This window comes from Herpailurus yagouaroundi, unplaced genomic scaffold (assembly GCF_014898765.1).
Source record: "Herpailurus yagouaroundi ecotype Mexico unplaced genomic scaffold, PumYag 139, whole genome shotgun sequence".
NCBI classification, from domain to species: domain Eukaryota; kingdom Metazoa; phylum Chordata; class Mammalia; order Carnivora; family Felidae; genus Herpailurus; species Herpailurus yagouaroundi.
The window spans coordinates 69,177,471-69,194,970 of NW_024412394.1; the positions used below are offsets into that span (position 1 = coordinate 69,177,471).

Consider the following 17,500-nt stretch of genomic DNA (forward strand, 5'->3'; position numbering starts at 1 on the left):
GATTCTTAAAAATGCCCATATCTTCCCTTTCTACACCTTCCCCCTACATACTTTATGCAGGTACAGCCTCTTTAGTCTTAATATGTTTTTCTTCACTGGTATATGACTAAATTAATTTCCAGGTATATGACTAAATTAAGTTCATCAATACCAGGGAAAGAAGGTATTTTTTGTTTTAAGTGACCCACGAAGCTTTCTTTTCTTCAAGGAGATGGCACAAACTGATCCTCTACTTTCCTCTACTCATCTTAAATAACTTTCCACTGTTACCACATATGAATAAAAACAATGGAAGAATTTATCATTAGAGACTGTGTGCCTGGATTTTTTTTTTCAACGTTTATTTATTTTTGGGAGAGAGAGAGACAGAGCATGAACGAGGGAGGGGCAGAGAGAGAGGGAGACACAGAATTGGAAACAGGCTCCAGGCTCTGAGCCATCAGCCCAGAGCCTGATGCGGGGCTCGAACTCCCGGACCGCGAGATCGTGACCTGGCTGAAGTTGGACGCTTAACCGACTGCGCCACCCAGGCGCCCCAAGACTGTGTGCCTGGATTTTATCTATAGCCTCCCTAGACATTTTCTAATATCTACAATAGTTTAGCAAAACCAGTCAATTCAAACATATCTTTGTAACGCTCCCCGCCCCGACCAAATCCCCTCAAACATTAAAAAAAAAATCACACACAATTGAAGTAAATTACCATAATTCTTTCTCCCTTTTACATGGCAAAGTTTAACACTACATCCGAACTTTGAGTTACCAGAGTACACAGAATGCATAGCATAAATGCTGATAATGTTTGTGTATGTGGGGAACCACTATTAAATAGTAGCCTGGCTTAGTTTTCCAATAGTTGCAAGTATCAAGCTAAACCTCTCTCTTTGTCTAACATATATCCATTGGTACTATTTATCATCTGCAGCAAGAGAAGTCAACTTTTTCTTCCTTATGGTATTTCTTTCATGGATATGAAGATAGATCTTAGTTTTTTCAATCACTTCTTCTAGGGCATGATTTTCCAAACATCCTAGTCATTCCCTACATAAAACTCAATGAACTGGATTCACGTTTTCTAATTTGGACTGAAGGGTTACCACAGTTCCTTTTCCTCTTTACATGGTAAGACTTTGGCCCTTATTAATTAACTTTGTAACCAAAATCTACACCTTTCCTGTATCCACCTCCCAGCTATATGAAAAACTAGAAGAATTACTGCTACTGAAGAAAATGAGTACATATTATATGCCATGCCCATCTCTAACATTAATGGTATAGAGATCATAATCAAGTAAAAAAACAAAACAAAACAAAACAAAAAAAACCCAAAATTGGTGAGGTGTAGGAAGTTCAGCTCTCTTAAATATTGTCAGCAGCATGATAATTGCATGTCATAATATATATTAAGAGCCTTAAATTTTTTAGAAATCCTTTTTTTTAATTTAAATTCAAGTAGTTAACATATAGTGTAACACTGGTTTCAGTAGTATTCAGTGATTCATCATTTACATATAACAGTAATCCTACTTACAAGACTATATGGAAAACCCCCAAAATACAAAAAATGCTTTATGAAGAAAACAATCACATAATTATCTATCATATTAGAATAAGGAACAAAGTTTCTGTCCAATAATATATATATATGATAGGATTATTATGTAGCCATTAAAATGTTTCAAGAAACTCATAAATTTAGAAAATGTTTATAATATTAAGTGAAAAAAATCTGTAATACTATGACTATAGTAAGATTACATTTTATAAAACAAAATAAAAATTTAAAGAAATTTAAAAAAATTAAAATATTAAGAATGGTCATTACTAGGTAGAGAAATGGTGTGATTTTTATGCTTTTATACCTCCTAAATTTACTACAGTGAAGACTTTAATATTAAAATATTGTTTTTAATATTACATTTATATACATTTAATGTTATATATTAAATATTATATATGTAATATATATTATATATAATACTAAAAACAATGATGTTTTATAATATATATTATGCCAGGGGCATCTGGGTGGCTCAGTTGGTTAAACATCTGACTTTTGATTTCAACTCAGGTCATGATCTCACAGTTTGAGTTTTGAGCCCCGCATCTGGCTCTCCACTGACAGTGCGGAGGCTGCTTGGGATTTTCTCTCTCCCTCTCTCTCTCTCAAAATAAATAAATAAACTTAATAAAAATTGTGTTTTTCAGAAATGATGACTATCATCCTTTTATTTCAGCTGCACGACAAGTCTCAAATTTGGACAAGTAACAGCAACACACAACGTTAATGACTAACACATGGTAAGTTAACAGAGAACTAAAAACTAGATGTGTAAGTAAGGCTGAGACAGAAAAAACAGTTCAATTAAAAATATACCATATTTACCACCTATAAAGCCAAAGCCCCTCATATAATGGAAACTAATGTGTAAGAAACAGATATTCATATATTCTGGCAGTGAAATAAAGAGAAAGAGTCCCATTCATGTTAAAAGACCACATATAGGAACTAAGCAAAGCAAAACAAAACTAAAACTGTATTAGGAAGGGTGGGAAGGAAATTTTCTGTCTCCCACTTCAAGTCTTTAGAGGAAACTTCTACCCTATATTTCTGATCACTTTTTCTCAACCCTTTCTTAAATGGACTCCTGCAGGAGTTATTGCTGATCCGCACGGTAAAAGTCTGGCATTCACTGTGTCTTTTTTACTAGAGTCAAGAACATGGTGCTTTTACTAACATGGTCAGGTTAGTGTATATAGCAGATTCTTCCTATCTCTTCCCATCATTTAGACTAAGCCAAGTGGGCCTCTGCAGTCCTAGCCAACCTCCTCTGCTTCTGACTGAATGGCTGAAAAGAACTGCCTCTTCTTGCAACAGGTTAGGTAAATGGAATCAAGACACAGGTGGGTAGGACCCAAAGTCAACACTTAAACCACATGGATTAAGTCATATTCTCCAACTTAGCCCCTATCGGTTATATTCTACCTTGGTGATGCAAGTAGTACAGAATACCTACTTTACTGGTTTAATAAATAAACCAATACTGATTCCTTTGCATTTTGCTATTGGCTGTGTGTGTGTGTGTGTGTGTGCGCGCGCGTGAGCACGTGCGTGTGTGTGTATCCATCTACTGCTCCTCTGGAGATTCTTTAAAAAAAAAAAAAAAAAAGGAGGAATAAGAGGAACTGAAGTCCATCTTGCACCCTAATAACTATACAAACTAACAGTAATAACAGTATGATTGAAGATGTTGGCAACGTGAAAAGAAAGTGATATATAGTACAAACAACTTAATCTTCATTTAGAGATATATCATAAAAGTACTTAAAACATATGTATGCTCATTTCCACTTTTAAAAAATAAAGTTCTTTTAAAATTATAAAGTTACACTTTTGAGAAACAAATATCATTTTAAAAATGATAAATATACTTTTCAAGTATTATGACATCCTTCTTAATCTGGTATCAAGTCACAGTGAGCCTCTGCATCTCTAATCCTTAAGATTGACACAGTGTTAATAACCCAAGACCAATACTCTTCAACTTGAAGTTCTCAAGGGGCAACCATCCAGCTAGTTTGTGAATTTTCTCAGAAGTCCACAATTATGAATAGCTTTTACAATGATTTGCTTATAAATACAGTATTACAGCCAGAAAATTAGCATTCAGGTACCAATGTTATACTCGCTACAATATACAGAGTGACTCAAAGGGAAAAAATAATTCTGATTACCTGGGCCTTTCTGGTACATCAGAAGGATTGCTGCAAAATGGTTCCTGGTAAATAGTTTCTGAAAGATCATGATCCAACAAAGTTGCCATAATTTCTTCCCTACTTGGCGGGGACATAAGTGGCTTCAAAATGTGAGCAGTTCGAGGGGTAAAACTGCCATTTTTAGATTGTGAGGGAGAGCTGGTAGACCTTGGTGAACTATCAGGAGTTGGTGTCAATATATCATTGTTTCTTGAAACATACAATTCTAAATCTTCAGAGGCTGCATCCACAAGTTCACCATCAGGGGAGGATAGTATTGTAGTAAAAGAGGCACTGACTGAGTCAAGAGACTGTTGCATCTCTTTTCTGGTATGACCTTGAATCCAGTCTGAAGTGCCTGGCTGTGAGAAGCTAAGAAACACTTCTTTGCTTACTGAACTCCTATTCAATCTGGATTTTTCGTTCAGACAGTCCTCTGTCTGCTGGACACAGAAAGAATCCATTATTGAATTAGAGCGAGCTGTTAGAGGATGAAAGCTACTTTTCCACTGGTTGTGGCGATGATTCTCATTGCTATCTACGGATGACTTCTCAAATAGTTCAGGACTTAGCGTACCTGATCTCATCCATGAGGTTGAGTCTGAGGCATGATGTTTTTTGTCTTCATCAGACTTCTGGTTATCATGACTTAAAAACTCACTTTTTTCTATCGTTTGTCCTGGGAAAAGATCCTGAACTGCATCACTTAGGAACTTCTGTGGCAAATTCTGATCAGCAGGGACAAACTGACTTCCAGAATAAAAGCTACAAAATCCAGTTTGACCTATTGCATTAATATCAAAATTATAATTATGTTCAGGAGACAAACTATCTTCAAGTGAATAACAACTCTCAAAACCTGGATCTGAAAAAAAAATGGGACTGTCATCCGATAGAGAGTTATCCACCTGGCCAGAGTTCTGTAAATTGAGAGAGTCTACTTTAAGAAGTTTGGGAATTTTTTCTTTAGGTTTTGTACTTCTAGGAGTTCGAGGTTTTCTTGAAGACGTTACTGATCGTGTTCGTTTAATTGTTTTGTTTTGCTCAAGGGAGCCAGAAATATTTTTGTTTGGTTGAGGTTTACTAGATGATGGGTCTTGCATAATATTTGCATTTTGTGCTTTTTGCTGTCTCTTCTGTAACAATTCTTTTAGAACTGCCAGTCCAGACTGGCCTTCACCAAATGCTGAAGGTGTTGACACATTTCGACTTTTACACTGAGAAAGTGCTTTGGTTTGTGAAATTGCTTCTGACAATGACCTCTGTTTTACCCTTTCAGGTTTAAAATTTGACATATCTAAAATAAAGCCCCTTTGTTTTTGCTCCCATGCTATTTGTTTGATTGGACTTCTCAAGGAAGTTACAAAGCAATTATTAGGCATTTGGCTTTCCTCTGAAGATGCATTTCCTGGAGTACAAGTTTCACTGTGCTTTGACTGTTCTGCCATGCACACAATCTGCTGCTGACTGTCTTTGCAATGCAAAAAGTTAGGGGCATATGCCTGGTCTGGCTTTGAGTCTAAAGAATTACGATATTCATTTAACTTTCCGATGGATGACAAATAGTTTTTTTGTGTATTTGCATTCTCTTCCGTCTTTGGAGACATTATACCCGAAGATATCTGTGTATTCTGGGCTACCTGAGATAAATGGTTGGAAAGATCAAATATGTTTTTTTGAATCAAAGTTGATTCCTTTAGAGTAAACATAGCACTTTGATTGTGAGACCTCTGGACATTAATTTTTGAGATTCCAGGTCCCAAAGAACTACAAACAACTGATGAATGCAAATCATCTCGTGAGCTGGGGAATGTTTGTAAATCAGGCTTCTTGCTTTCTAAGAAAGAAGAAAAGCAGCCAGATAAATTCTGTTGTGCATGAATTCCAGTGGGCAGGGGAGCAGAAAGGGGAAGATCTACAGCAGAGCTCATTAGTGACACATCTTTCTGTTTAAAAAGTAGTTGAGAGCCTCCAGAACTATTTGAGGTCTCAGACACATTCTGATGTTTCAGCACAAACTTAACTTCAGCACCAGACTGAGATTTAATTTTTTCATCTTTCATTATGTGCTTTCTTGACATACCTTTCTCATTTGTTTTTTGTTTCTGTTTTGCTCTCGGTTTCTTTTTTCCATCATCTCCTAATTTATTTGTCTGATTTCGTTTGTTCCTTTTCTTAGTCACTACAGAAGGATTAACAAGCTTAGTTTTGGATTTCTTAACCTGCGCTCTTGCTCGACTATTTTTTTCCATACGGGAATTAACAGTCTTGTTATTACATGCATTAGGACCCTTAAAAACCATTGCTTCTTTATCTGCAGCAGCCATCATTTCTTCAGCTCTTGGATCTGTGGGAGACCAGCAGCGAGGGGGAGAAGAATTTATGGGACTTGTGCTTCTCTCAGAAAGAAAACCTAGTTTAGACATAACGTCACTATAATTCAAGTCACAGTCTTCGGTTTCAGCATTGTAGGATGGTGAGGGAGGAGACAGGATAGCATGTGACCGTTTTCTCCTGAAAGACAAAGTTCTTTTAATATTTTCACTATTTGTCCTTTGTTGCTTACCAGTTTTTTTCTTTGCAGACTTATGTTTTGATTTTCTTCTGTGACTTTTCTTTGGTGTTAGTGGATAAATGGGATATTTGGTTGCAGGGGAGTCAGGAACTTTTGGCCAAAAATCCTTCAAAGGTGCAAGCTTTTTATATAGTTCCATTTTTTCCTCTGTCAATATAACTTGTTTTTCTTTAGAGTCTATTTTTCCTAGCTTCACAAGCATATTTTTTCTCCCTCTAAATCTATTAATAATAATATATTTTATGATGACAGGGGGCAACTTTTTAGACATTTTTCTTCGTTTTCGAGATTTGAGAGTTCCATCTAAATTTTCACCAATTTCCATGGGATGAGGTAGGCTAATTTTTGAGTTGTGTGTTACAAAACTTGACTCACTATCTTCAGTCTCATAATTCACCTTGCGTTTCGCTCTCAGTGTATATTTATTTCCATACAATCCAAAGGACTGCTCAGTTTCTAAGGTTCCATCTCCAAAGTGACAGTCTATAAAACCGTCTGTGGGGGTTTTATTTTCAAAAGCTCCACGAGTGACTTTAATTAAATCATTGGCCAATACATTATCCTTCTCAGGATTACTATTACAGGGATTATTTTGTATACAATTATCTTTTGTGGATACAGTCTCACTAGTTTTGGTAGAAGTCTCTTGATGACCTATGAGCTTCTTTTTATTTATTTTTAATCGGGACTGTTTACTGCTGGATTGTAGTTTGTATGTTACAGGCGAGAGTTTCTGTGGTCTACTGAGACAGTTAGAAAGAACAACACTGGGAAAAAACATATAATGTGCTGCTTGCTGGCTGAGGCTTGGCTTTTCAGTTTTATGTTCTTGAAACTCTTCATATCTAATTTTAAGTTTATTTAGCCCACTTTCATCAGCAATGCTATCAAGAGAATGTACCATAGTTCTATTCTCTCCTGAGCATGATAGCAATTCACAATTTTCAGTTAATGATGAAGGGAATAAACTATTCAGAGCTGTGCTGTTTCCTTTTTCATTTCCTTCAGAGGATAATTTACTTTTTGAATGACTAAGGTCAGAAAAGTTGAAAGAATTTTTGCCCAATGTACTTTCACTACTATGACGGTTCATATGGATAAAAGGGGCATCCTTATCAATTTTTCTAATGTTTGTATACTTTCTACTTGGTACTTGTCTTGTAACAGATGGGATATCTTCTTCATAATCAAAAATACTACTTTCACAGGAAGATACTGGGAGGATATCTTTCTTACTACTTTCTTTATGAGAGTTTTCTGAATGGACAGAACTGCTTAAAGATCCAGGGTATTTCATAGAGTAAGTGCTTTCATTTGTAAAAGAAGCAACTGAATGATCTAGACATTTTTCTATATTGTTTGGCTGTGGGAGGTCTTCAATTAAATCTTCCTTGTTTAAAACATGGGAAGAAAGGGCACTTGTGTGTTTACACTGAAAGGTAATCTTAGCAGAAGATGGGGGTTCTAATGTAGCAGCATCTTTGTGAAAGATGGAAGGTTTTACTGATAGCTTGCTCGTTGCAATCACAGAAGAGTGAGTTCTAGAATTTTCGTTGTTCAATGGATTGTCTGAAATGGGGGAAAAAAGAATTTATTTCACCTCCGTGCTTTTAATTTTTAAAATCTTTTCCCATGCTATCACCATGAAAGGAATTGTATGAAATTTTCTATGCTTAAAATGGTTGTCTCAACAAAAAGGTTGTTCCTATCATTAGGATAATAACTCAATCTAAATAATCAAGAGGCAGTCATACTTGATTATTAGTCATTATTTTAAACATATATTCCTTTGATCAGAAATAAATTATATTCATATTCAGTGCCTTTTTGGGGAATAGGGAAAAATACAGTCATCTTGAAAATTTTTCCTTAAGCAATATGCTTCTTTGCATTATCACTTCAAATAAGCTATTTCTTTTTTTCAAGTTTTTATTTAAATTCGTTAGTTAACATCTGAGCATATTTCTTGCAGTTTCTTATGCTACTTAAATGTTAACATGATCAACTGATTAAAGTTTATGAAACTTTAAATCAGTGATTTACAAATGTTATCCTCTTAGAAATGAGAAAGAATCACATATCTACATACTCAAAGAAAAAATCTTGCAGGACAAAACGTAACAGTACTGTCAGAGCCTCACAGCCAATTTCCTAAGAAAGTGTGATTACAGTTTTAAAATCAAATACATATTTAGCCCCTACGTACTGAAATGCTCATAGTGTATCAGTTTACTTACCACTATTTTCATCTGCAGTTCCATCTAACTGAGGTATAGAAAGATTGGCTAGAAGCAAACTGTTATTACTCCATTCCATTTCTTCTTCTGAAGACGAATCATCTTCTTCAGTTGAGCTTCTATGGTTATTTCTACACAGTGATCTAGAGAATATTAAGATTCACTAGTGAGTACGATCATAGAAAAAAGCATGTCAGATTCGAACAGCTGCCTAATGTGATGCTATAATAGTAAAACTAAAAAGATCTGAAAATTGTAACTTTAAAAATAAAAGCAGATTTATTTTGCTTTAGTATCACGTCCTATAAAAAGTTATTGCAGATAGACTTAAAATCCTTTTCATGTGAGCTACAAGACAACATCATTTCTGTATCCAAGCTCTGTAATATCCTGGATGATCATATCTAATCATGTTTTTTGTTTTTAAATAGGCTTCACAAAACCCAGCATAGAGCCCAACACGGGGCTTGAACTCATGACCCTAAGATTAAGACCTGAAATAAGATCAAGAGTCTGATGTTTAACCAACTGAGCCACCCTGGCACCCCTAAATTATGTTCTTCCATATATTCTCCCCTTCATCCTATCATTAAATATACACATATAACAGCATGGGTGAGAACCCAGTAACATCTAAAAAAGGTGGAATCTCAGCATATTTTAAGAAGTCTCCACAAATACACAATCTCTATACTGTGAACTGGAAACGAACAAATAGGTAAGCAAGGGGGTACACCGGTCAGGTTGAAAGAGAAAACAACAGGGATCAGAGAGAGGCTAGGAAGTGGTAAAGGTGTTGGGTCAATCCCAGCAGTGGCTGTAAAGAGGGTTAATAAGGAATTCAGATGGGCTGTGAAATCCAGAATGACTTCATCTTTTATTGATTAAAATTTTTTCACTAGGTCCTAGGCTTGATATTTTCCCTTCTATTCGGATGGGCAAACTTACTTTCTATCTATACCTAAGTTTTTCTTTCTCTTGTCTCAAAAATTTGAAAATGTCCCTTAATTATACATAGAACAGATTTTCCATTAAGCCTTTACCAAATCACAATTTGTCCTAAAGTCACTTTCTTAGGAGCTGAAAGAATTATTAGAGGTCATCTGGTCCAATTTTCTACTCAAAAACCTTATTTTTAATAGATGCTAAAACCTCCAGTTTTACATTCTCAGTTTAAGGAGCTTGCTGTCTCACAGAGTAATTAATCTTTTCCACTGTTAATTTTTAGTGATTTTCTTCCTATATTACACAAAACTCTCCAATTTCCATACATTATTCCTGTTTTTGTCTGGTGTTGCTATATGTAGCCTATCTATGCTATTTTTCACATGATAACCTTTAAAATATTTGAAGGCATTTATCATTTGCCCCATAATTCCTCTCTAATTAGACCAAACATCTATTCTTCGTACTGTTTTTTTTTTTAATGTTTATTTTTGAGAGAGAGATAGAGCATGAGTGGGGGAGGGGCAGAGAGAAGGAGACAGAATCTGAAGCAAGTTCCAGGCTCCGAGCTGCCAGCATAGAGCCCGATGTGGGGCTCAAACTCACGAACCATGAGATCATGACCTGAGCTGAAGTGGGACGCTCAACTGACTAAGCCACTCAAGTGCCCCTATTTTTTAAGGATGTTTGTTTATTTATTCCAAAAGAGAGAGAGCATGAGTAGGGTAGGGGTAGAGAAAGAGAAAAGAGAATCCTAAGCAGGCTCTACACATAGCACGGAGTCCAACTTGGGGCTTGATCTCACAAATATGAGATCATGACCTGAGCCGAAATCAAGAGTTGGACATTCATCTGACTGAGCCACCAGGTGCCCCTTGTCACTGCTCTTTAAAAGTGAATGTTCACAGATCCTACCTTTTCTTCCTCTTTTTTCTCTTTACTTTCTCAGGATTCTTAAAATATGGTATTCAGGGCAGAATAGAACATCCACTATACAAGAGAATTGAATGAGTCTTTTTCTAGACACCATACTTCTATTTTTCAATCTCTATCTAATATGCATTTATGAAATGTTTATTAAATATTATGAAATGAAAGGTTTTGTTTTCCCAAGGTTGACTTGGGCATGGTTTTCACAGAATTGATTCAGTCAGTGAACATGTAAGCATTAATCATGGGATAAACCATGACTAGTATTTTAAACAGGGTGACATTGGGGCGCCTGGGTGGCTCAGTCTGTTAAGCGTCCGACTTCGGCTCAGGTCATGATCTCACGGTCCGTGGGTTCGAGCCCCGCGTCAGGCTCTGTGCTGACAGCTCAGAGCCTGGAGCCTGTTTCGGATTCTGTGTCTCCCTCTTTCTCTGACCCTCCCCTCCCCTATTCATGCTCTCTCTCTCTGTCTCAAAAATAAAGAAATGTTAAAAAAAAATTAAAAAAAAAAATAAACAGGGTGACATTACTGATTACAAGTAGAGAGGGACTTTATAAGAATTTTGTGTATTTGAATGTGAATTTACTGGATACAGGTATAAAGGTATAAATAGTTAAACAAGATAGAATCTAAGGAACTGTAGAAAAAATGTTAATGTTATATTGGAGGTAAAAATCAAAGAAACAATACCAAAATAAAACAGTGAAGAAACAGATGGAAATAAGAAAAAGTAAAATGCCACAAGATCAAATAGAAATATCAAATAGTCAACACTTTGCTAAAATATGAAAGAAGCAATCCAATGTATTACAGCAAGACAGCAAGACTTAACTACATCAAGTAAATATTATAATTATTTTATTAATAAAATCCAAAATCTGTTAGAATAATAAATGTTACCCCAGGTACAGCTGGTAGCCAATAATTAAATTCACTATTTTGGTAACCATATAACACTACAGACTTATTGTGCTCTTAATCAAGTAAAATCATGGTGTTCCCATAGAAATTATTAAGTCCAGAATGAACTAAAGGTCTATCCAGTCTATATTTATACAACTGATTCATTGAACCTAAACATATGACTCTCTATTAGGCATCACCTATTTAGTTTCAAGGTATTTCTGAATCTATATTCTGTCATCCAATGAATTACCAATCTCTAATGTTTGTGACAACATCAATCTAATCTAGCATGATAGTTGGCATTTAAGCAGTTAGGTAGTTTCTAAATTCAAATTCATGTATTCTTATCTATAAGGATGATATGTAAGATTTTACTAAAAAGCCTACTGAAATTAAGACTCAATATGATTATAACATTCCCTTAACTGACTATATTTAAAAAGGATATAAAGACGACAGAGCATGATTTGGACTCATGAAGGGTCCTGATATTCTCTACTTCCTTAAGTGCCGATAAAATGTTTATTTAATAATCATAATTATTACCCCTACTATAAACGAGTAGCAAGGAGAAGACCAGTTAAAAAGTGAATCATAGTATTCCAGATAAACGATAATGAAGGCCTAAATTAGGATATTACCTTGGGAAGGAGTGGGGTAGGACAGAACAAAGGCTATGGAGACAAGAGTTGACCGACACAACCAAACAATAAACAGGGGTATAAGGAGGGCAAGTCAAATAAAACACTGAAATTACAAACTTTCAGAAGTTGGTGAGGTGAGGGTAGAGAATTTATTATTACAGAAATAACAGAGAAACAAGAACAAAGCTATTTTTATAGGCTGATGTGGTTGAGGCATTTGATAGTTCATGGAAAGATTTATCAAGTTTATATATAAAAAACAACATACAGACAAGCTACAAAAAGCTTTATGTCTTTCACCTCACTTTCTTTTTTTTTACTTTATAAATACAAGTTTGTTAACATTTAGTGTAATAATGATTTTACGAATGGAATTTAGTGATTCATCACTCACATTTAACACCCAGTGCTCATCCCAACAAGTGTCCTCCCTAATGCCCATCACCCATTTTAGCCCCACCCCCCCATACTCCTCAAGCAACCTCCAGTCTGTTCTCTGTATTTAAGAGTCTCTTGTCTCTTTCTCTGTTTTTATATTGTTTTTGCTTCCCTTATGTTCATCTGTTTTGTATCTTAAATTCCACCATACTATTTTTTTTTGATTAGGAAATATTGGCAAAAGACATTTTATGACACTGTTGAGGGTCAAATCTATCAGGAAATCAAACACTGATTCTGTCTGGACCAGGTAGCATTAGTTCTTCAAAGGTCAAGGGCTGAGTCTTTGACTGATTTATAACTGTCACAGCAAAGGGAGCTGAATACATGAAGCTAGGGAAAGTATAAAATAATATTATGCAGGTTTGGAATTTTCTACTCATAGAATGAAAACGGAATTCTTTGTAGGAACACAGTTTGAAAATATAGAAGAATATTCTGATATTCTGTATCAGAATACAGAATATTCTGTATATTCTGATATACACCCAGATAACAAGGGTGTTATTTTTATAAATAAAATTATAAAAAAAATAAAAAATTTTATTTTTAAGTAGTGTTGAGAAACTAGAGGAAATCTTACATGTATATTTAATATTTATGGATTAATCTCTTCCACCCTTCAATAATGGCTTTGAGGGTGAAAATTTCAAACAAAAGAGTTTGGAGGTTTTAGTATTGTCTACATAACTTTAAAGGAGAGGCATACTCAGTGTTTCAGTCTCAGAAGCCTAATCTTTTTCTACATACAGAGATACAACTCAAACCAATCAGGCTCACAAGAGACTGATGTGGGGGCACCTGAGTGGCTCAGCTGGTTGGGCACCGACTTCGTCTCAGGTCACGATCTTGCAGTTCGTGGGTTCAAGCACCACGTTGGGCTCTGGGTTGACAGCTCAGAGCCTGGAGCCTGCTTCGGATTCTGTGTCTCCCTCTGTCTCTCTCTGCCCCTACCTTGCTCACACTCTGTCTTTCAAAAATGAATAGACATTAAAAAAAAGAGAGAGACTGATGTGGAAAACTATCTTATGCATTCAGCCATCTTATTCATTTAGCTTGAGAAATGAACCAGAATATCAGTGTCTGTTTCTGAGACTCTTTTATTTTTAATATTTAATTCCTTCAGTCTAATCAGACCTAAAAGCTTTTTCTTATTTTCAAGCTGACCCTATAACTGTTGCTCCAACCCATTAACAGTTTAACTCTCAGAAGGTATTCTTTTTCCCCAAATTCAGAGAGAAGGAGGCCTTCTACTTTGTCCCATTTATGATCCACACATAATATAAACAGATGACTTCTGTAATTTAGGTTTATAGGGGAAATGGGAATTGAAGGAAGGTGGTCAAAAGGTACAAACTTACAGTTATAAGATAAGTACTAGGGATGTAATATACAACATGGTGGCTATAGTTACCACTCCTGTATGATAAAGAGGAAAGTTGTTAGAGTAAATCCTGAGAGTTCTTATTAAAAGAAGAAACATTTTTTTCCTCCCCTCCCCCCATTTCTTTTTACTGTATCTATCTGAGATGATGCATATTAACTAAACTTATTCTGGTAATCATTTCACAATACACGTAAGTCAAACCTTTATGCTGTACAACTGAAACTCATACAGTGATGTAAGATAATTACATCTCAATAAAACTGCCAAAAATCCCCACTTAGATTTAATCTTTTTAAATGTAGCTTTTATTTTGCTTAGAATATGAAGCTTATGCCACATGAAAAACAAAGCACTACTTTAAAGGGATTTAAAAGAAGACTATTAGTTTATAAAGTATTTAACATTACGAATAATAGTAAATAATAATTTCTAATTAAAGAAGAGTGATAATGACAATAGGAAATTATTAAAGTAATGGAAATAACTAAAACGTTACCTCTTTTTGGCACAAGGTTCTTCAATATTGCTGTCCCATCTCTGAGACATCACCAAACTAAGCTCCATTTCCTCTTTTTCAATCTGTGGTTCATTTTCTTCATCATCACTATTTTGGGAATTTTTAGGGTTTCCAAAGAAATGACGTTGTGATGGCATCCTATTTCTTCCTGCCTGATATCCATCATTTTCCAAACCAGCAAGAAGATGTACCAGAGCCTCATCAGGACTACTGTCCACTATAAAACAAGTGAAGCATCACTAAGAAATAACTTTTCAACATAATTCAGATCAGTTATAAAACAACAGAATCACAGATACTGGCACATACATACTGAAAGAATACAGCTGACTTCTTTGTTGATGTAGCTCTTTTATCAAAGTGTGATGTCTTTGGACTACTTGCACTGGAATGATTTTGTGTCTTCCCAGACCCCATCCTATATCTAAGGAATCAGAATTTCTGAGGTAGGGCCCAGGAATATGCATTTAACAAGCTGCCCAAACTGTTACTGCACAAGTAAGCTTGAGGAGCACTAAACAACATCCAGTCACTAGTGTTCAAACATAAAATATGTAATAAATGTATGATTGATGCTAAGCAAGAAGTGCCTTAAAAACAATACATGTGAACATCTTATCCTCACTTAAGTTTTATTTAGCTCACAGGATAGACAAATGAAACCTGCAGTTGAACAACACAAGAAAGCTTTTAAGTGGTTAATGACATTATTTAAAAAACCTTGAAGACGACAATGATGCCATATGAGGATGCCACTTCATATGTACTAGGGTTGCCAAATCAAAGACAAACCATAAGTACTGGCAAGGAAGTAAAGAAATTAGAACCTTTCTACATTGTTGATCAGTGTAAAATGGTGCAGCAGCTTTGGAAAAAAGCTTGATGGATCCTCAAGATGTTACACAGTTACCATAAGATACAGAAATTCCACTCTTGATATATACCCAAGATAACTAAAAACATACGTCCACACAAAAACATACACATGAATAACCACAGCAGCATTATTCATAACTGCCAAACAAAATGGAAACGACTCACATATCCATCATCCTACAAATGGATAAATGAACGATGTTATATCCCTATGATGGAATATTCTTCATTAGTGAAAAGGAATGAAGTACTGACACATGCTACAACCTGGATGAAACTTAAAAACATTATGCTAAGTGGAAGAAACCACCAACAAAAGTTACATGATTTCCATTTATATGAAATTACCAAAATTGGTAAATCTGGTAAAGGAAAAAATAGATCAGTGGTTGTCAAGAGCTGAGAGGAGGGAAGAATGAGAAGTAACTGCTAATGGTTATGGGTTTTTTGGGGGGGGGGTGCTAAAAATGTCCTGGATCGATAGTGGTAATGGTTGCATAACTCTGTGAACATGATAAAATTCACTGTACACACCAGAAGGTAAATTTTATGGTTATGTGAAATATTTCAAAAAAAGCTATTATTAAAAAAAAAGACCATGAAGATGGAGGTTTGCTCGAAGCTAATACATAACTTTTTTCTCTGTCAAATGAGATAATATACTCCCTATTTACTAAAATATCAGGTTTCAGGTTTTCTTCACTGACATTAAAGAAATTGGTTCACATACGCTACCAAACATAAGGCCAAAATAAAAGATATTTGCTTGCAAAAGCCAGTTTGGCAAAAATCTTTCTTAAACCTAGAACTGCAATCCATTTTTCCTGTCTCATTCTTAAAAACAAGACTAGTATTACCAAATGAACTACAGATATTTGACTTTCACTTCTTTGACTAACACAGAGAATGCATTGTGACTAACACATAAATTCTAAGCTTAGGGCAAGGTGGAATTTATCTACTAATGACACATTTTATTTGCCTAATGTAATGAAATAAGGATATACCTCTCTCACTCTTTTTTTCAAGTCTTTCATTTTCTCTGTGTTCCTCTCTTTTAGCTGCCTATTTTTTCTTTGGATCATTTCTTTCTCGATATGCCATTCATTTATAAAAGAAGAAAGTTTCCTACTCTTGTCTAAATTGTTCTTGAAATATGACTGTGTACAATAATTTTGGAACTGGTCCTAGTCAATTTGTGTTCCATTCGAATGAAAATGAAGATAACAGACAGAGGACACTGTAGAAAGCTGGGAACACAATTGATGCCATCTCTCATTTGATACAGTAAGAATGGAAAAAATACAAAGTTCACAATAAAAGAAACATAAAATCATGACACCAAGCAAAACAAGAGGCATGAAACTCAATGACATATCACTTTCTGCAATGAAATTTTAATTTAATGTTTATTTTTGAGAGACAGAGCGAGTGCAAGGGCATGAGCAGGGGAGGGACAGAGATAGAAGGAAAGAGAGAATCCCAAGCAGGAGAGTGCAGAGCCCAATGTGGGGCTTGATCATGACCTGAGCCAAAATTAAGAGCCTGACACTTAACCGACTGAGCCACCCAATGCCCCATAATGAAATTTTAAATAAATTTCTGAACAAGATGTCAGTAATTTCGACTAAATTAATGAAATGAAATCTAGCAAATGCCTTATGATGCTAATGAAAATGCATCTAGGGAAACGCAAAGACACACAGAAATAACTGTCATGTTCTATAGTAGCCAAAAGCTAATGACTCAAAAAGAACTGTTCAGGAAATTTCTGATACTCACAAAGGAAGACTCAATTATGGTATTTAATTATGTACTAAACTTTGGAGAATTCTGAATTCAAAATGAATGCATTTTCCCCCTAAAACAATATGGCTGTTCTCCAACCAAAGTGAAGTTAAAAAAAAAAAAAGGGAAGTGGGGGTGGGGCACCTGGGTTCCTCAGTCAGTTAAGCGTCTGACTTCGGCTCAGGTCATGATCTCATAGTTCATGGTTTAAGCCCTGTGTCAGGCTCCATGCTGACAGTGCAGAGCCCTCTTGGGATATATTCTCATTCTCTCTCTCTCTCTCTCTCTCTCTCCTTCCCTCCCACACACACTGTCCCTCCCCGACATGTGCTTTCTCTCCCTATCAAAATAAATAAACTTAAAAAAAAAAAAAAAAAAGGGGGCGCCTAGGTGGCACAGTCAGTTAAGCGTCTGACTTCAGCCAGGTCACGATCTCGCGGTCCGTGAGTTCGAGCCCCGCGTCAGGCTCTGGGCTGATGGCTCAGAGCCTGACGCGGGG

At 35.6% G+C, this 17,500-nt stretch overlaps 1 protein-coding gene across 4 annotated transcripts in view; it reads right to left on the reverse strand.

Annotated features, from left to right (window-relative positions):
- REV3L (REV3 like, DNA directed polymerase zeta catalytic subunit) overlaps positions 1 to 17,500 on the reverse strand; it is a 175,268-nt gene that overhangs the window by 70,163 nt on the left and 87,605 nt on the right. For all 4 annotated transcript variants that reach the window (XR_005789962.1, XM_040474393.1, XM_040474394.1 and 1 more), the window contains exons 11-13: positions 14,317 to 14,554; positions 8,569 to 8,711; positions 3,736 to 7,900 (exon numbers count right to left, since the gene is read on the reverse strand). Coding sequence is in view for 3 of the 4 variants with exons in the window: in XM_040474393.1 (XP_040330327.1) it covers positions 3,736 to 7,900; positions 8,569 to 8,711; positions 14,317 to 14,554 (4,546 nt within the window). In the remaining variant the exon portion in view is untranslated. The remainder of the gene's footprint in view (positions 1 to 3,735; positions 7,901 to 8,568; positions 8,712 to 14,316; positions 14,555 to 17,500) is intronic.